Genomic DNA, 21191 nt, shown 5'->3' with positions numbered 1-21191 from the left:
GGGTAACTCTCGGGTGGTTGGTGACAGGCAGTATCTCACACTCTTGGTTCTTTTTTCTCGCTCTTGGCCTTTTGGGAGTATTTGCTTATTCCTTTCTTCGGTTCTTTACTTCTTCGTCTCTTGCAAACTTTTATTATTCTCCTAAGGTAAACTTTTTAATTCAACTATTCTCAATTTATTAACTTATTATGATACTTGTTTAGTTGTTTAAGTATTTGTGCATTAGACATTAGTTTAGTTAAGACACCAATTTATTTAAATTGTTTATATGAATTCGTTTATTTGTCTAGGGATTTAGTGACACCAATAGAACTATTTGTTTGAATTGGATTTTGTTTTTATGCATTAGAAATTTTGGATTGTGTGGATGAAATGATAACTCCCAGTGATAATTATTTTATCTATCTATTGTATATTGATAATTATTTAATATCTTAGGTTACAATATCGCAACATCAAGCGCCCAAAAAATCATTAACTCTTCTATCGTTCTATAAGCGAAAATATTATAAACCGAAAAGTGGCGAAACGTCAACATCTATTCTTGATACTTCAAAACTTGATGGGGATGAGCAACGTCCTACCAAAGTTCAAGTTGTCGAAATTGAAAGAGCTGAACCTTCTTCTCGAGTCCAAAGAGTCGGAGTTGAACATTCTTCCAAAGCACAAGAAGTTATACTTATGGAAGTTGATGTCACTTCTCCATTTGAACGTGATCCGGGTAAACGTATTGCTATATATGAATACCCGCTTAACAAACGCGATGAAGTCCGAGTAGCTTATCTTAGAATGAAATCTTGTCGACCGGCTCATGAGAACGAAAAAGATTATCCATTGACTATGTTTGGAAAGCAAGGACATCGGTTAAACGCTAATTGGTACAAACTATTTCCTTGGCTAGAGTATTCACTCCACAAGGATAGAGCATATTGTTTCTATTGTTTTCTATTTGAAACCAATCCTCCGAAGTATCCAGTGTTTACTATTGATGGGTTTCAAAATTGAAGGAAAGTTAACAGTGAGAAGCAATGTCCTTTTTTGAAACATGAAGGTGGTCTTTGTTCTCCACATAGGTCGGCAACATTGTATTGTGAGAATCTAATGAATCCTTATCGACATATAGATAGTGTTACCAATAGACTTTCTAATGAAGTGATTGCAAATAATCGGATCCTACTCTGAAATGTTGTTCAATGTATTCGGTTGCTTGCACTACAAGAGTTTCCTTTTAGAGGCCATGATGAGTCAAAGAAATCAAATAGTTGTGGAAGCTTCCATGCAATGTTCGAGTTTTCAAAATTGTTGAACAAGAAAATTGCTGAAATAGCAGGTAATTGTTCGGGAAATGCCATGTATACTTCACATGGTATTCAAAAGGCACTTTTGCATATATTTGCCGAAAATGTGAGAAAGAAAATACGTGAGGATGTTGGTGATACAAAGTTTTGTATCATTGTGGATGAAGCACAAGATAATTAACGGAGAGAGCAAATGACAATTATTATAAGATTTGTTAATTGTGATGGTTTTGTTAGAGAGAGGTTTTTTGCTATTGTTGGTGTTGAAGACACTTGTGCATTAACTTTGAAAAAATAGATTTTCAAAGTTCCCTAGTAAGAATTTGCTTATTGGAAATATGAGAGGCCAATGTGATGATAGTGCTAGTAATATACGTGGTTAATGGAATGGATTACAAGCACTATTTCTTAAAGAGTGTCCTTATGCATATTATGTGCATTGTTTTGCGTATCGACTACAATTTGCATTAGTTGCGACTTCTAAATATGTTTCCGATGTTTGGTTATTCTTTTCAAAGTTGGCATCCATTGTTAATCTCCATGTTCCGCCTAAGAGGAGGAAAAAGTTAGAGAAAGCTCGAAAAGAGAAAATTGGAAAACTTGTTAGCAATTGGTGAACTTAATAGTGGATAAGGTGCTAATCAAGTTTGTACATTGCAACGAGCTGGAGAAACTCGATGGAGTTCTCACTATGAATTCATTTGTAGCTTGATGGAGATGTATGATGCAATTTGTACAGTTCTTGAACTCATCATAAAGAATGGGTCTAGTAACACCATGCGTGGGGAAGCTAAGGGTTCTTATGTTGCTATGAGAGACTTTGAATTTGTCTTTATGTTTCATTTATTGCATAAGACTATGAGAATCACAAATGTACTTTGTAAAGCCTTGCAAGTTAAGTCTCAAGACATTCTAAATGCCATGGGTTTAGTCTCAAGTATGAAGGAACTTTTTCAAAAATTTAGAGAAACAAGTTGGGATAGTTTCCTTGGGGATGTGCTTTCTTTTTGCAATAAGCATGACATTTATATTCCTAATACGAGTTCTCGTCATATGACAGGTACACGTCGTTCTTGCTAACATAATGATTGTATTACAGTTGAGCACCACTACCACGTTAATATATTTAATGTTGTAATAGATTACCAGTTGGTGGAGTTGAATAGTAGATTCTCTGAGGAAGCAATGGAGTTTCTTTCTCTTAGTTCGGCTTTGGACCCGAAAGATGTTTTTAAACACTTTCATATTGATGACATTTGCAAGCTCGCCGAAAAATATTATTGTGAAGACTTCACGAAGCAGGAGATATTTATTTTGAGAAGTCAACTACAACATTATAAGCTTGATGTGACTCATCATCCTTGTTTTCATAAATTATCTACCATTTATGAGTTATGTCAAGCTTTAGTTGAAACAAGAAAGTCAACTATTTATCATTTGATTGATATATTGATTTGTCTTGTCTTGACTCTTCCTATCTCCACAACAATTGTTGAACGAGCCTTTTAAGCTATGAAACTTGTCAAAATGATAAGAGCCCAAAACTGTAGTTTTAACCCCTTAATAATACTACTTTTAGACCAATTATGCGAGTAATAAATAAGAGTTAATGCTAATTACGTGCTTTTATGTATTTTAGGCATGAAACTCAATTATGTGCAGAAATGTGCCACTTTGGCGATATAAAGGAGCAAAGAGTTGGTTGCTAAGAAGTTTTGTGATAAAGGCCAAGATTCAAGGAGACAAAGCCTTTATAAATCCCGGTCAAAAGCTGAAAAGTCAACACGGGCATAAACAGTGCACAATTCAGCAGAACTTTCGAAGACCATATCTTTGGACTTAGGCCTCGGATTTGGGCCTACCTTACGTCAAAACAACCAGCTCGAAAGAGATTTCCAATGGTCCAAGCCTTGACCCAATCAGAGGAGTAAAAGTGGACAAAAGTCTGTTGAAGTCAAAGCTAGCTGAAACGAGCTCTATTGACTGAAGAAATTGGGCTTTGGGCTCGATTTTCCGGCCCAAAACATGGCTCCTCAGCCCATACACGAAATTGTGGATCTGGTCTCATCCTTTACATAAAACAAGACTTAGCTCTTAAGAAAGGGGGAGCTAGATAGCTTAAAATAGAAAGTAGCCATTATAATAGCTTGTAGATATAGTTTTTAAATTTCAATTAGTAATTAATTAGTTTCATTTCTTGTTTTAGATTAATTATTTGAATCATTGTTCTTCATTCATTAGATAAATAAAATAGTAGTTCTTGTTAATTTCGATTGTGTCATTTAAATTTGTTTAGATCTAATTTCAATTATTGTTTGTTATTCATTTCCTAGTTATTAATTTGGATTTCAATTCTTGAGTAGTTAAATTAGTAAAGTTCAAATTTTTATATTATGTCTAGTTTTAATTCAATTGGAAATGATAGTTTGATGAATCAAGACTAAACCTCCATTAAAGGGGTTTGGTGAAAACTTGATTGTGTAGCGTAGAATCGTTGTAAGAGTCTATTCCACTCTAGAAGGAAGTTGATTCGCCATGAGAATGGGTGGACTTCTTCACATGCTAGTTATGAATTGGTAGAAATGCCACGTATAATTAGGGATTAGAACGACCACTTCTTACCGTGAGAACATAAGAATTGGATTACAACCATCTATGCTAGTCTCTTAAGTTGGATTCAATTCCCCCTTAATTCTTATTATAGATTCAAATCTTAGTATTCCGTAGCATTTCGTATTCGAGTTATTCATATCTTATTAGTTAAATTTGCATCGTAGTATAATTCGTAATTCTCTCATTGACTTTGGTAGGATTGATAGTCGTAGGAAACTTGAATGCTAAAGAACTAGGAGTGAAATGAATCTTCTATTTTATCTCGACTTCAATAAATTCGAGAGTAGAAAACAAATATCTTTGATAAGTCTAGTATAAGTTAAGTTTATAGTTTTACTTTTGTTTAGAGTTTCATCGCTTTATTCATTAGTAAAACTATCATTTTTTACGATTATCACAAAACATGACTCCGTAACAAGGTGAATGACGAGTTTCTTGCGGATTGCATGGTTATATATATTGAAAGGGAGTTTGCTAACGAAGTTGATATAGAGTTGGTAATAGATGAATTTGATAAAAAACCTCGCAAGTCACGATTTTAGTAGTGTCATGTTTTAAGTTTTGGATGTCTTTTGTTCTACTTGTCAAGATCTATTGTGAATATGTGTCTATGTGAAGACATTTGTTTTTGTTCATTTTGAATAATATAATGAAAATGATTACTTTTTGGTATGATGTTTGTCGAAAATATGAAAGCGAACATGATGCCTGTATAATTTTTGATGGGACATTGTCATAATTTTTTTTTTAAGTTTAACTTAAGTACAGTCCCCCGCTTAACATTCTTGGATCCGCCCTTGCGTGGGACAACACACTATTTAAAAAATATGTCCAATATGAATGACTATTTCTTGATGGCTATATGAATGAGTCTGACGATAAAATAAGCACTTCAAATAGAATAGAAGTCTTAAAGTAGGTAGGATTTGGGTTTAATCTCCCTCCCACAGAAACTGGTACGTTAAAACCCCCTTAAATCTTTTCTCACCACAAAACCTCCCTGCATTTAATAAAGGGTTAGATAGACTTACCCATTACTAGTTGCCAATTATTTATTAGTAAGATCCAACGGTCAGATTTCTTCATTTGAAAAAAAAAATTCATCTCGTAGCCGTTGGATCTTGCAATTGGGGGGGTATCACTAATATTTTTGAAAATTGGGAGGTAACACTAATTGCAACTATTAATGGGGGTAAGTCTAACTAACCCTTTAATAAAATAAGAAACTGCCCAAAATACCCCCACATAAATAGAATCGTGAACTTTCTATTTTCTCACCACACTTCTTTATCGCTTCTATCTCTCTGGCTAGCTTTTTAGATCTGAAGCATCTTCTACTGCAAATTCTCATAATACACGAGTAAATTATCTATTTTCTCATCAACAAAAAAAAAAAAAAAAATGAAAGCAACAAAAGAGAAAAATAAAACTCTACAATTTCAAAAAAAGCTGAAAAGCCAACAAAAAAAATCAAACCTTCAAGTTCTAGAAGAGATGAAGATGAAATTGAAAAGATGGCTGCTCCAAAAACTACGAACAAACCAAATCTTGTTAAAATAAGTTCAAGTTTTCATAGTTTTGCAATTTCAAGTTTAGATTTTTATGTTTGTGTATGTTATGCAGTTTTATATTTTCGTAGTTGTTTTTACTCTGCATTCTTAAATTTGCATAATATTTTTCATTTGCTTTTTCATGTTTGTGTAATGTGTGGTGATAATTTTACTTTACATTCTTAACTTTGCATAGTATTTATACTTTGCATAATATTTTTACTCTACATTTTTAAATTTTACTCTGCATTTTTAGATTTGCATAGTATTTGTACTTTGCATTTTTAAATTTGCACAATATTTTTTATTTGCTTTTTCATGTTTGTATAATGTGTGGTGGTAAGTTTACTCTACATTCTTAACTTTGCATAGTAGTTTTATTCTGCATTTTTAACTTTGCATAATACTTTTACTTTGCATTCTTAGATTTGCATAGTATTTGTACTCTGCATTTTTAAATTTGCATAGTAATACATTTACGCATTTGAAAGTTTTCCTAGATGATATTTATTATTAATTGGTTTTCTCTCATTATAAGAGAATGTAAACAAGAATAAGGTGTACAAGAAATTTAGAGCTTCCGTAGTAGCTCTACTGGGTCGTTTGCAAGAGTTTAAGGAAACTCTTAGAGATGACCATATTGCGAATTGAAGCTGAAAGAAACACCATTTGGAAAGTTGTTTATGGTGTTTCACGATAGTACAATCACAAAGACAATGTTAGAGAAGCGCATCTACTATACATAATCAAAGTCTTACAAGCATACTCAAAGAAAAGGCGAAAATTCAAATTCGGAAAAAATAAGTGGGTGAAATTGACTCAAAGCTAAAGATAGGTATTCCAGTCAAGAACCATCATAACTCGAGAGTGTTCGCTTATGATGTACTATTACTGTTACTATATTGGAGTTGTTTAGTATTCATATTCCGACCACAAATTTTGAAGATAAAAAACAAGTTGAAGATAATTAACAAAAGAGAATTCAATTTCTAAATCTTCTCTCATTATATATTAGGTTAAACTTTCTATTTAGGTTGTTGATAACCTATGCAAGCAGAGAAATCCATATACTAAATATTGAAGGTTAAAATTTGTTGATTGTAGAAGTTTTGCAACAAAACTTGTGTTTGGTCATTTGAGTTTGTTAGGGACCTTTCTCTTTTGGTTCTAGCTTTCACAAGGATTGGAGAGTTAAACTATGCAAATTAAAATTTTCATAGTGGTATTATGTAATTTTAAGTTTGTATAGTACTACTACTATGCATTTTTACGTTTGCATAGTACCAATCTAGCTAATGTTGTATGATTAGTTTAGTTGATTATAATGGTAATGCATGAATGGTATCCATTATTTATCTTTGTGTATGAAAATAAATGCAGTCAAATGTCGAAAAAAAAAAAAAAGAAAATAGGAAGAAAGTGTTATTGTTAATCTTCTCATCTTTTTCAGTAGCCATTTTTTAGAACAAAATATTTACATGTACATACAAATTTGCATAGTTTAAACTAGTATGAAAATATAAATTTTCATATGTAAATATAACTTTACATAGTTTAACTAGTATGCAAATATATGTTTGCATATGTAAATATAAAATTGTATATGTTAACTACTATGAAAATATAAACTTTCATATGTTATCTCAAATTTACAGACATGTTCAGTTTCAAAAACTACTATGCAAATGACAGTTTTCATACGTAAAAAAAAAAATCACGTTAACCAACTATGTATATAAATTTTCACAAGAAAATTCAGAAGTCATGTTTGTTCAGATTTAAAAATTTGGTACAGTGCCAATTGCTAGTTCAATTGCAGCTTGCATTTTTTATTTTTCTCTTGCAACACCATTGCTTTCATTCATTTTCTTGTTTCATATTTTTATTGGCTTTTTTATTCTGGTTCATATAATTATTTTTCTCTTGGGCATTTCCACAAATACGCAGTGAGCATATTCAACTTCTCCCCCACTTTAAATATATACCACTCAAATTTGTACTTATAAAATATGGTTATCCATGAACCCATTTTATATCATAAGAAATCAGTGTTATTTTTTTAGTGTAACGAAGAATCTTCGCTGCTTTATTGGAAAAGGTAGTTTGTCTTCGAAGGATCTTGGTTTAATGAAAAAGGTAGAATAGGAAACTAAAAATTTAAGGGGATAAAAATTAGATCGCAAATCACTTACAATTTCAAAAGAGAGAAGTTTATTTGGTAAGGCCTAAATAATAAAGAGGTTCTACGGATATGGTCGTGACTGAGGAGTTTACGTATAACCGGATTTGATTGAGGGGGCAGAGGCCCATTTCTTGTAAAGTAGGCGCCTAGAGTCCTGCTGCTAACGAAAGTGTAGGTGAAAACAAATTATCTTAAAAGAATAAAATAATTGGTTAGTGCCGTTTGAGCGCACAAAAAACAAATTGTCTGAAGGCGGTCAACCTAAGTTCTGGGGCGTTATTCGTTTTAACGGTCAAGATTTATTCATCTTAACACGTGGCCTGTTTCTCAACAAATAATAATAAACTGTTCATTTCACCCACCTAATTAATGAAATACTGCCACGTTCTACACAAGGTATACTGTCCATGGTTCAGGCCCTCATGCTTGCTTGTTACCTTTGATCATCCTATTTATTGCATTTCAACGTTTCTTCTTCATTTCCCCAAAGCTTAACCACCACCTTGTAGAAGTCTTGCACTTTGAAGAACACACAGAGAGAAACATACCACATTACCCCAGGTTAGACACTTGTTTTGTTTTTATAGCTTTTGGGAATATGGGTAGTGGAGATACTGCTTGTAATATTATGATGTTTGATGTTTTTTTTTTTCCGGTTGAAAAGAGTCCTGCATTATGAGTTTACTTTGTAAAATGATCATGTATATCTTAAAGTAGTTTCCTTTTTCACTAATGTTTAGGCAAAACTATGTTCTTTTTACGATTGTCTTAAACCCCAGTTGTGATATATTTCAGGGTTTTAGATTATTTTTTCAATTGTAAGCAGTTTTTTAACAACCCCAAGTGAAGATAATAGGATTTAAGAGATTGAACATGCTTGTTGTTCAAGTATACTATCTTGTGATAAAAAAAAATGGTGTTTGTAAAATAACTATATAAGACTAAAAATTGCATCACATTGTTTGAAAAATGCCTTTGATATATCTCATTACACTTATTTCTCCCTGTTGTTAGATTTGCCCAAAGCTGCTTGTCAAAAAGGTTTGATCACTCTTTTGTTGGTAAAAAAGCTAAATTCTGCATTCAAAAATGATTCTTAGAAATTTTCCAATAAAAAGACACCCCCACTCACCCTTAAGTTTTTGAATAAAATAAACTTTCAATTTCGTCACATACACAGTGAAACACCCTTGTAATGTGTTTGATAAATAAGTTTTTTTTTGTTCTTTCTTTGCAAAATTGTTTTTTTCGGAAGCTGTAGTTAATTAGTCTAGATTTCTGGCAATAGGTTTGGTGTGAAATGTGTCATTGTTATTAAAGCCTTTGTGTCATGGTGGTTGATGAGTGGATGCTAATAGATGGATGTCAATATGTATTGTCGTTGTGCATTGAAGCTATTGTATCTGATTTTCTGACTGCTTACATATGCCTTTTTTCCAGTTATAGATTACGATGGAGGAGGCATTACACAAAATGAGCAATTATATCAGTAATCTTGCAAAAGAAATCGATGCGAAAAACCAGATGTTGGACTATATGGAAAGCAGGTGTGATGAGCTTTCTACAGATCTCAGTAAAGCAACAAATGAAAATGATAAACTGCAAGAGGAAATGGAAGTCAAAAACCAGAAGTTGGAAGAGATGGAGAACAGGTTAAATGAGCTTGCTACAGCTCCCAGTAACGCAATGGACAAAAACAGTAAGCTGCGTCAGGAAATGGAAGTAAAAAACCTGAAGTTGGAAGAGATGGAGAACAGGTTCAACGAGCTTTCTGTTGCTCTGGTTAAAGCAACAGATGAGAAAGATAAGAACAAGTTCAATGAGCTTTCTACTGCTCTCAGTAACGCAACGGATGAAAACTGTAAGCTGCGTCAGGAAATGGAAGTCAAAAACCAGAAGTTGGAAAAGATGCAGAACAGGTTCAATGAGCTTTCTGTTGCTCTTGTTAAAGCAACGGATGAGAAAGATAAGCTGCATCAGTATTATTTGGAAGGTAAGCCCTTTTTTATACAGGGGAATGCCTTTTATTTCTACTTACAGAATAGTTGTCATTGCGTTTCCCTTACCCTTGAAAACCAAAATGCTTTAATTTGTTGATTTATATGGAACGTGTTGATTATCTTGCTCTTGAAAACCAAAATTGCCCTTTAGAAGAAGTGGTTTGTGCAATCAAGTCATTCTTATTTATGCGACTTTGTTTTTCCAACCTGGAAACCTAACATAGATTGGGATGGGAGAGCCAGGAAATTTCCTGGATCATGCCATTTTGATCTTTGGCCCCATGAGCTTCTAGTTCCCTTCTTTAATTTTGGTTGGTCTTTTGCCCTCTTTTTCCTTATAAGGAGGGGTGGTGTTTCTTTAGGTTGGACCTTATTTTGTTGTCTTGCTAATGTGGAATGAATGCATGTGAATTGTATTGTCGCTCTTTACATTAGTTGGTGATTGATCTTCTATCTGAGGCTTCCTGGATATGTAATCAGTAGGCTAAGTTCTACAGTTTCATCCTTTGTGGGATTGCCATGACTTCATGTCCATACCACAATTTATTATTATTATTTTTTCTCGGATAATCAATTGAATGCATGACCTAGAAGCCAAGCTTCAATTCTGATTATGCTAGCTGTTCAAGTACTTTGGTGTCTTGGTCATTTCTTTCTAACTGATTATTATCCTATAAATTTTCTTGATTGTTGATATGGCTATAGCAAGCAGGAGTTAATATTTAAATTCTATTGTCTAATTAAATCTGGAGGCTGATGGAACACTAACAATATAACTTGCACTAGTAATGCCACTGGCCGATTTACGAACCTGGAAATATTTTGGGCTGAGATAGGGCTATGGCACTTCTCAAAATCATGTAGATCTTAAGTCGAGTTCCATGTGGGTCATTAATACCTCTTGCTTGGTCACCAAGTATAGTTACTTGTTTAAGGAAAAAAATTATCAATTCAGACATAAACCTAAAAAAAGAAATGGAAAAAAACGAGTTTTATACAGAGATGGCATAAGCACTGAGTAATAACAAGGAAAAGTGAAACTATAAACTATAGTTTTTCCCTGTTTGGTAACTATCAATTATTTCCAGTTACATCTATCTATAATGAAAGTATGAAACACAACATATAAAAGTTAATATATTGACATTATTCTATGTAAGCAGTAAGCACCTTGATGAAGGCGAGTAATGGTTAAATATAAAAGCATGAAATAAGTAGATTCACCTTGCAACTGTTGTACTTGCATCTTATGCTAGATGGTGGCAACTGGCATGTCCTGTAAAACAATCCAGCGGCCAACAAGTTTTTTGGAGTTAATTTTGAACTTAAGAAATGATGAAAGACCCATGTTTTAAACTTTCTTCATAAAATTTGTTATTTAGATGTGCATTATATGACCCACCCTTACTTTTTCAAAAAGAGATAACATATAAATCAGGAATTTATCGAAGTCCCATCTATCTGGTGTTTTGAATGACATAGTCACTTGAGGAATTGAAAGACAGGAAAATCTTGCGAATTTGTGTATTGGATGCTTAAAAGAAAACAGAGTCTCTTGTAGCAACTAAAACTTTCCTACTTAAATGGTGCTTTACTGGTTTCATTTCTACTATAGATATGAGCATAATTCAAAGTATTTCAACGTATGATTACATAATTAAGGTTTTTGGTGGCAATGGTGATAGGACGATCTAGGAGATACAGTTGTGTGGCGTAATTACTCAGTGTGGGTTCTCTTTGTAGAGCGTTATTCATTCGTAATCCCCTATAATGAAGCTACTATGTGTGATGTATCATCAAGTCTCTGATTCAATTTGGTTAATCTGTATCTTGTCACATTTGCTTGGTGGCGTAAAGCAAGGACTAATGCAATTTGGTTAATCTGTGCAGTCTTTATTATTAAATTTGCTTGATTAAAAATGAAACTCCTTTTCCATGGAGCTGTTTCAGTTTTGTTAAATTGCTTATGTTGAAGTTTCGTTATATTGCTCAATCCCAATAGATAAAAGGAAATAACTCATATATTGCTCAAACTTTCTTCTCTTTCCTCTCACACAATCCAACATAATCCAACATGTAATGTCATAATATATATGAACCATGCATCTGTGATTTGATATGGGTAATTTATTATAATTACTATGTTTCTTCAGAAATGAGGAAGATGCAATCCATTGCATATGATCATTCCTTTAGGCTCTACCAAGAGAACAAAAAGTTAAAGTGTGATGTAGAATATCAGAGAAAGGAACTTGAGGAACGCGCTAGAGATCTGGAAAGGCGCGAGGCACGAATCTACCTAGAGATGCATTATGCAACTTTTGCAAAAGGACAAGTAAGTGTATGCTTATGCACTACTTTAACTTCTTTGTGCAGATTAGCAATGCAAAAAGTCTCAAATGGTTAAACTGTGAATATGTGTTATCCCATCAAACTGAGACTATAGTATATCTAGAGATTATTCTACCTTCTTAATGGTTAACTCTTGTGAGAAATTAATGGTTGGCCAATAAAGCTCAGCATACTAGTCTGGACTTTACAAAATGTACTGAACTGAGAAAGCAAGCACAATAGTCAGCTGATGTTCTTTTATTAGTGAGAGACCATAAAAGCATGGAAACGGCAAAATCGAGTCTGTCATTGGGCTTCTACTTGCATCTTATGTACAAAAATTGCGTGGCAAAGATATGACGGGTATGAACTATCAGACTCACTGACCCAAGAAATGTTGTCACTTTTTTCATATGGGTCAACAGCCATGTCCAACACAGCATTAAAGTGTGCATTGCGATTGGTCTTATATCAAAGATCTTGTCAAGTGTTTTCAAGGATTGCAAATTTTTTAAAATGTGCGTAGTCAAAATTTATGGCAGTTTGATACTTAGATGGTTAAAGAGTATTGCAGGTTGCGAGGCCCTTCACGTACTTCATTTACATGCTATTTACTATGACATTCATTGAGAAAGTGAATTTGACTGAAGAAAAAATTATCTATATTGTCCAACTTTGAACTTCAGGGCTTTGACTATTTCCTCTCAATTTTCATTTTCATTGGTAATATTTTATTTTATAGAAAAAAACTTACTGTTTTTGCTGTTTCATTATATATATTTCTGATGCAAACAATACTTCAATGGTTGAAATTTTAATAACCATCATTTTTTTTTTATATCATCATTGGTTTTGCATTATTATTATTATTATTATTATTATCATTGTCATTGTTATTGTTAGAGTTCTTAGGGGCATCTCCCGAATTTCTTAGGAAGTTTCTATTATGTACACCCTGCTATTTCCTTATATACATTAGAGTGATATGAGGAGGAAACTAACTGAGGCAGTATCATCTTTTTGTCTCTTTTCTCTCCAATCTTTCTTCTCCATTAACATTAATATAAATTTACTATTATTATTATCGTGAAACTAATTGTCACTGTTATTGTTATTATTATTATTATTATTATTATTATTATTATTATTTTGTTTCTGTTATATTATATGCAATTGCTAGCTAACTGAGCTTACCACCTACATTGCAACTTGAGTGCAGTTAAAGAGACTGCTAAACACAATGGAAGAAAGTTATTTAGGACTGAAACACAGTGAAGGTGATGCTAATTTCAAGATGCAGCGAGAGTTGGAGGATCTGACGAAAGAACTAAAAGAGAAAGCAAATGAAGTGGACTATAGGGAAGACCTGTATCGGGATCTTTTGGTTGTAGAGCGTAAGAAAAACGATGAGCTGCAGGAAGCACACAAAGCATTGATTGATGTAAGAATTTATTTGGTATTTGCAAAGCAGTCTTGGACTTTTTTGGGGGGTTGTGGGTGTGGGGGTTTCCAATTTAATTTCTTGCGAAATAAAGATGAACTAAAGTAACTTTTTAATGTGAAGGGTTTTGAACACTTCATGAGTCATAACCGCGCAACAATTGGGATTAAGCGAATGGGAGAGCTAGATGAGAAACCATTTCGAGATGTTTGTTTGCAGAAGCTGCCAAAGGGAGAGTTGGATGTCAATTCTGTTCAGTTATGCTCCTTGTGGCAGGAGCAGATAAAAAACTCAGAGTGGCATCCGTTCAAAATTAGAAGTGCTGATGGAAATCTTCATGTATGTTTTTTCTCCTCAAGTATTTTCTTTTTCACTTTTCTTGCCCATCTCTGTTACACCTTCCTTCTATGTTCTCCTATTTGATAAAAACTGATAGAAGAAACATTTTGTTGAGATTATTCTACCTTATTTCTAGGTCGTCCCCCTACTACATTCTTCCCCCGCACCTCCTCTTGATATACATAAAAGTCTGCCCTCTCTACAAATTTGAGCTTTTAGAGTAATGGTGATCTGACACTGTCCTTCTATGTAACACTCCTGGATATTTGTTTATTGAGAATATAATACTGACAGGTGCAGGAAATCAATGAAAATGATGAAAAACTATTAAATCTGAAGCATGAATGGGGCGAGAAAGTCTATGATGCTGTAACTAGGGCATTGTTGGAGGTGAATGAGTACAACGCAAGTGGGAGATATGCAGTTTCTGAGCTTTGGAACTTCAAGGAAGAAAGGAAAGCCAGCTTGAGGGAGGCTATTGAATACATCCTCAAGCAATTGAAAACTCACAAGCGCAGGAGATCATAACCTGAGGTAAGCAATCATTTCTTGCACTACAAGCCTTTTACTATCTGATGATAGCATGAGTTAGAGCAGTTCACCACTATAAAATATCTTTAAGGTTTGGTTTAGTTTGTACATCTAAAAGACAAAGATTTCAGGTTTCTCATCAGTCCTGAATAATATTTCTATTTTAAATAAACCTTCAAGTCAGCGAGCACCTTTGTTGTGCTGGTACTTTATGGAAGCCGTACCCAAGAAACACAGGCTAGCACCAAAGAGGTCCTTGCGGAGATGATTTTTTGTTTTTTTCACCTCACGGAAGTCTAGATTTAGGACAAAACTAAATCACAAGTCTTCTCTCTTTTGATGCTACCACGTCGTCTTGTTTACTACTGATAAGTGATAACACATCAATTCCAGGGCCATCCGGTTCTGGATGTGTTATTTGTGATGGATTATACAAGCATCTAAACTTTCTTAGGACGAACTACAACTACCCATGCTAAACTATGGGCCTTATTACTTTGAGGGCACCTAAATTGTTCATCAATCATGATTGAAAAATTTTCAGCTGATTTTGAAATCTTACTCTTCTGGCTATTTACTCATTTATGACTCCATGGTAGTTTTTATCTTTGGTACAGTACAGCAATGCGAAACACAAAACTGAATGCCTTCCATCCTTGCTTTTGTGACTATAAGGAAGAACCTGGAGAATGTAAATGCCGCTGATGATGGACTAGCTAATCTTGGCAGATCTGAAGCTACATCGTTTGATCTCTTGTACTCTCTTTTGTTGAAGTTCTGATTATTCGTATTCTGAACTCTGATGGGACGGGTTGTTGTTATACGAAAGTCAGTACTCAGTAGTCCTTACGCTTGTGATGAAGGGTGTTGTAGTAATCAAGAAAAAGCAGAATGATTAATTTTACGAGATAGATAATAGCAAAGTGATGAAATCCATAGAGGATAATTTAGTTGATCAAAGTTAACTACCACAATAATAAGCCCTTCTTTTATCAACTACGGTTGCTTGACAAACAAGAAATTATAAAGTTAGTAATACTTCAATGATCAATGCATTTGTTCAATGACATTGTCCAAGATATCCTTAAGAATGTTATATTGGATCCCCAATCCCAGTTCGTGTAAAACAACCAAAAACAAGAAGCCCATCATTTGACTTGTCTGGATTCAAGTTCCAACCACCGTTCACTTTCCCTCCATTTACAACCAAAGATCCAACGGTTTACCTCAATCCAGCAATGCAATGCTGCCGCATAGATGATATTCCCTTCTGAGTTCTGCCCAAAAAACAGCAAGTGGTGCAATGCGTGTGGGAGTAGTAAACTACTACTATGTTTAGTGTGTTTCTGCTTCTGCTCAATTTTGTTGCAGTGCAACCGTTCTTCTATTTAGTCTAAAAGCTGCATTTGAACACCTTTGATAATTGACAAGAGCTGCGTTAGCTCAATTCAATTTTGAAAGTTATTGTTAATTGTCCTTACTTGATTTGTGATTAGAACATGTGTTTATCTTATCTTGATGTCAGTGTTCGACATACGCTATATGCTGAAACAAAGCATATTTTGGGTAGAAAAGTTGCTTATAGACTGATGTTTACCAATTTTTGACATAAAAAGTAGAAAAATGATCGCTACATGTTTTATCCCGGAAAATGATTTCCATACACACATTGTTTTCAAGAATATAGACCCCTTGTAGTCAGTTTGATTAATAGGACAAATTTTTTTCTGTGAAAGAACTTGAACCTTTTTAAAAAGTAAAATTCAGGTAAATGATTCTAATAATCAGTCGAACACACTCTTAATTTTTTTTTAATGATGCAAAGCGCGCCATTGGTCTTGCGTTTGCAGTGATTTGTGAAATTATAATAAATCACAAATGTATCTACTTCTTCAGATCTGATCAACATTCATAATCTCTGACTATTTGTATGTATTATCTTTGTCCAGATTTCATATTACATCTGACAACATGGAGGAGGGATTACAGAGCACGAGAACTTTTAAGAGTATTGTAAGGAAATCAGGTGTGATGAGCTGTTTAGTGCATTTAGTAGAGCAGTGGACAAAAACAATGAGCTTCATCAGCAAATGGATGTCAAACACCAGATGTTTGAAGACAGGGAAAACAAATGTAATGACTTTGTTAAAGCTCTTCATAGCGAAATGGACGACAATGACAAGCTACATCACCAAATGGGTGTCAAAAATCAGTTGCTTGCAGAAGCGGAAAACAAATGTAGTGAGCTTACTACAGCTCTGAAGAAAGCTATGGACGAGAATGATAAGCTGCATCGGCAAGCTGATGTCAAAAATCAGATGTTGGGAGAAAAGGAAACCAAGTGCAAATAGGTTTCTACGGATCTTACTAAAGCAATGAAGGAGATTGATAAGCTAAATCAACATGTCTAAGGTATGCCCTGTTATTATCCAGAGGAAGGTATGTATTCTTTATGAAGTAGTTCGAAGACCATCTCCGTTTGGTATTGGTTAACATATTTGGAATTTGGAATGAGGGGCTATCTTTTTCTATTTCCTGAAAAAAAAAAAAAAAACGTACAAAAGAGGTGGTCTTCAGAATTGAGGCATTCTTATATATGCTAGCCATTATTCGTTTTTTTGCAGTAGTCTATGCAAGAATGTTCACAAAGCAAGCAAAGGTTGAATCTTGTAACTATACTGGATGAAATGAACTGATTCAACTTCCAGCTAAGTAGGTACAAAATAAAGTTGAGCAAGAGGAGGTACAAATGAGTTTACATCAGTTACATTCTCTAGTGAGGCCAAGTAATCTGCTGCTCGATTACATTCTCTGTATACATGAGTTATATCTACGGCGACACGCTTTGACATTTCAATCTTGATTGCAGCAACTAGGTTTGAGCAATCCCATGGTGCTTCCTCCTCCTCCTTTAGAATCTGTACTGCTCTTCAGTACATCTTAAAGCAATTGAAATCTCTCAAAGCTTTCAAGCGTCGCAGAGTATCATATGTTTTAAAGATGTACCGGCCTGAGGTATTTATTCTCTTTAAGGCTTTTACTATAATGAAGATAGCACATTCAAGAGAAAATATTTACACCACTCCAAGTGTATTTGAGATTTCCATAGGATCCTTCTTGATCTGGAAACACTTTTAGCCTTAGAGGAGTAGAGACTTGTTAGTTTGGATGGCTATCTCTTTAAACTAGATATGGTAATTGACTAATTGCAGCATATACGGTCTGATTATCTTGTGAATTTTTCACTGGAAGGCAGGTTTGTGTCCTATATATTCACATTAATGTTTACTAGAATAAGGATAGTTTTAAGAGCCTCGATCAATCGGTCGTATTGAAGTTTCAAAACTGTAAGGATGTTAACTACTATTTAAATCTCTTAAGCATGTTGAACAATATCTGACAATGTTATATCTCTCAATGAAATCGTGCTTTAATAAAAGGGTTAACTAGTATTACCCCCCTACTAGATGAGCCAATTAGGATTTCCCCCCACTAGATGGGAAATTAGGGTCTCCCCCCTAAATACACACAAAAAAATTTCGGTCAACCCACTTTGACTTTTTTTTTGTGTGTATTTAGGGGGGAGACCCTAATTTCCCATCTAGGGGGTAATACTAGTTAACCCTTAATAAAAAGTCCCTGAAGGATGATTTTGGATACGTACATAGTTATGCTAACCATCATTGATACTTCTCCAGGTGTTGTGATCAGTGATCCGTACATATTTTCGAGTAAATAATTTGGTTACAAGTATTAACGGATTAAACGTATTCACTGCTCAATTTTTTTTTTCTTCACTACATTTATTTACCAAACCAAAAAAACACTAACCAACTTGAGGAGCGATATCAAATAGTTTACATCAAATGACGCCGTATAGCCCACGCAGCTTTCGCAAAACCGCGCCACAAAAGCCCACTATAGAAGCCCAAGTCCATGCGGTTTTCCAGAAACTGCGCGATGTGTTGCACATAAACTTTCTTCTTTCTTCTCTTTTCAAATCTCTCGCACGGTTTTCGTAAAACCGCATAAAAGAAGCCCACACTCTAGCCCAAGCCCATGCGATGTTCAAAAAACCGGGTTTTTCCAAAATTGCGAGAGAGATTTGATACAACACCAAAGCAAGCACCAAAGCAAACACCAAATTTTGGCCGATTTGGTGTTTGCTTTGATGTTTTCATCAATATGTGTCTCTCTTGAAAATGAAAAAATACCAAATTATTGAAAATTTGGTATTTGATGCTAGGATAGTGTCTCACCTAAAGATGCTCAAGGTCGCATAATACTTGAATCTATCAATTTAAGAAAGCTATCATTTTCAAACAAGCACAACCTTGATTTCTTCAAGTTCCCCATTGAAACCCTAATCTACGAAATTTGAAAGTCTTAATTTCTAACAATTTGAGAATGAGAAGTTCGGATCAACATGTTGATGAAGATTTGGAAATATTTGAAGATGTATACATTGAAGAAAAAAATGAAAATGAATTACCATTAAAAGTAAAACCCTAGCTTTTGTGATTTGTTTTTATTTAGTTTTCTATTGTATGGAAATTTGTGAGTTGTTTAGAACAAAATAGAAGAATTTGTACTTTTGTAATCCGTAGGTTGTTGTTCAAATTTTACTTGATTTATTTACATAAAATACAATTAATTTGGGCAACGAATTTACATGCAAAGAGGTGTGTGCATCTTTTAATACACATGCATAAACCTATAAGCATATGTGTTGTATTTGCATGAAATTAGTGAATAAAGTTTTACAATTTTTTCAGGGTTACTGCATTAAAAAGTTGATTATATTTTGAGAAATTTTCAATCATTTATGGCGTATTGTTTGTTGGTGTAGAAGTTGAGGAGGAGGTTGAAACTCAAAGTTTCTAGAAAATAAAATGAAGAAGACATAGATCCAAGTCAAAGAGGTTGCTATGATAGTGAAAAACCAACTCATTATGAAAAGTTGAAGTGTGTGACGAATGATGATTTTTGTCAGGAACATAGTGCTTTTATTAATGCTAATAGAATGATGAACCCTAAGGAGCAAGAAGAAAAAGACGGTGATGGTGAATAAAGTGATGATAATCAACAACAAAATGAAGGAATTATAGTGGACAAATTGGTGATGAAGAAGAAACTAATGAACAAACTGATGGCGAGGTAACATTAAACTTATATTGTTTCCCTAATTTATATAAACTAATAAGTATGTATGCATACAAAATACATACAATGTGCATGTGTATTATATGCATGCACAATTAAATGCATTTATGTATGTGCATGTGTATCATTGTTGGAAAGTGGACTGTGCACGTCTTATTTGATTTTTGATGTTTGTTTTGGAATTTTCTACAGGCAAATCCGCAAATGCATTTAGAAAGAGTGGAAAGAGAAAACGAGCGCCAAACAAGAAAAAGAATGACAAGAATAAAGACGCGCAGGAAGGTGAAGATAAAAATGATGAACAAACTGATGACGAAGTACAATTACATTTATACTATTTGATCATTTATATTAAATCAGTATCATTATGCATTATATACATGTCTATTTGTGGCATGTTGCAAATGGATCATTATATTATTCTCCTAAACCATTTGAGTATTTCCTACATGCACTCGAACAAGAATTTGTTGTATCTAGAAGTGGAAAGAGAAGAAGAATGGTGCAAGGCAACAAAAGACAAAGGAGCAAAATAGATGAAACAGTGGCAAGAAAATACACGAAGAAAGCTCCACCCAAGAAAAGAGGAGAATAAAGTTGTTTCACATGATTTGACAAAGAGAAAACAACAGTATGTTAAAGGTGAGTAATAACAATTTCCGTGCAACTTTTTACTAGTGATGGGGTGATTGCAAAGTTGAATAATAACAAAGATTTTGAAGAGGAACATGTAGCAGCTATGGAGAAGACACATTTTTCTTCTATATTTAAAGGTTTTTATGAAGAAAAGTTTGGCAATGCTCATGTTCAGTTGTCCACAAGTACGATTCTTCAACTTTTGAAGCATTACTCAAGAGATGCGAAAGCTTTTAAGCTTGGAGACCAACTTGTACAGCTCACAGTGAAGGATGTTGTTGTTACGTTTGGGCTACCAGTGAGAGGCATTATCATACAATGTACTGCAACAATGAAAGGAATTCCTGTGGATACAAAAACAAAGTTTATTCAAGATTATTTTATTTCAGTGGAGCAAGACGTACATTGAATAAGCAGGATATTGAAAATGAAATCATGGAGTGTCTCAAAACCAAAATGAAGACCGTATTTGAAGATTTTGCGAAGCACATGGTGTTGTTCATAATGTCAACCATTTTCTTTGCAAACTCCACTTATAATCTAGCGTGACATTTTGTTAAATTTGTTGAGAACTCTAAAATGTTTTATAGAGGAGCTTGGGTAGAGGACGTACATGGTGAGCTAATGGATGAAGTGCACAAAAAATGCAATAGTTAGAAACCATTCTTTGGATGTACAATATTGTTTTTGGTAAGAGAAGTTGTTTATTTAAAGTTTTTATGTTTGCTATGTTATTTAAAGAAATTTAAATGAAGTGTTATTGATTACTTAATTATTTTACTTTGTCTACTATGCAGTTTTGGATGTGTGAGCATACAAAACTCACACAAGAACTACCAGGCACCGACAAAGCATTTATGAGGTGGAATCTACAAGATATAGCGTCAAAAGTATATCCAAAGACAATCGAAAACTTGAAGAGTGCTTGGGTAATTGCACATGCACATTGAAATTTGTTTCTTCATAGTTTTTTGCCAAGTTTCACATACATACTAGTCTATATATATCTTCATCTGCCACGTGCATATTGAAGAATGAAGATGGGCATCCAACTTAAAACTAATTGGTGACAAGTGGAGAGGCCCTATGATTTATATATTTGATTGC

General features: G+C 34.0%; 1 protein-coding gene across 9 annotated transcripts; it reads left to right on the top strand.

Annotated features, from left to right (window-relative positions):
- Positions 1-20711, top strand: LOC147486933 (factor of DNA methylation 4-like). 9 transcript variants are annotated; one of them, XR_015202513.1, is made up of 11 exons: positions 8035-8204; positions 9084-9636; positions 11797-11978; positions 13194-13415; positions 13539-13754; positions 14049-14288; positions 16235-16697; positions 16910-17071; positions 17155-17300; positions 19135-19442; positions 19641-20711. XR_015202513.1 is itself a non-coding variant. In XM_086573263.1 (7 exons), exons 2-6 carry the CDS (start codon positions 9096-9098, stop codon positions 14280-14282), a joined length of 1395 nt encoding a protein of 464 aa, XP_086429389.1. In that variant the 5' UTR covers positions 1-146; positions 9084-9095; the 3' UTR covers positions 14283-14288; positions 14903-15323. The 9 variants fall into 9 exon arrangements, 7 of the variants coding, with proteins under 7 accessions (XP_086429389.1, XP_086429394.1, XP_086429392.1 ...); XR_015202514.1 differs by having other exon boundaries at positions 19279-19442; positions 19641-20707; XM_086573263.1 differs by lacking the exons at positions 8035-8204; positions 16235-16697; positions 16910-17071; ... (1 more) ...; positions 19135-19442; positions 19641-20711 and adding exons at positions 1-146; positions 14903-15323.
- The last annotated feature ends 480 nt before the right edge of the window (positions 20712-21191 follow it).

The sequence above is a fragment of the Coptis chinensis genome, chromosome 7 (genome assembly GCF_015680905.1).
Source record: "Coptis chinensis isolate HL-2020 chromosome 7, ASM1568090v1, whole genome shotgun sequence".
In the NCBI taxonomy this organism is placed as follows: domain Eukaryota; kingdom Viridiplantae; phylum Streptophyta; class Magnoliopsida; order Ranunculales; family Ranunculaceae; genus Coptis; species Coptis chinensis.
This window is presented reverse-complemented; position numbering and strand designations above follow the sequence as displayed.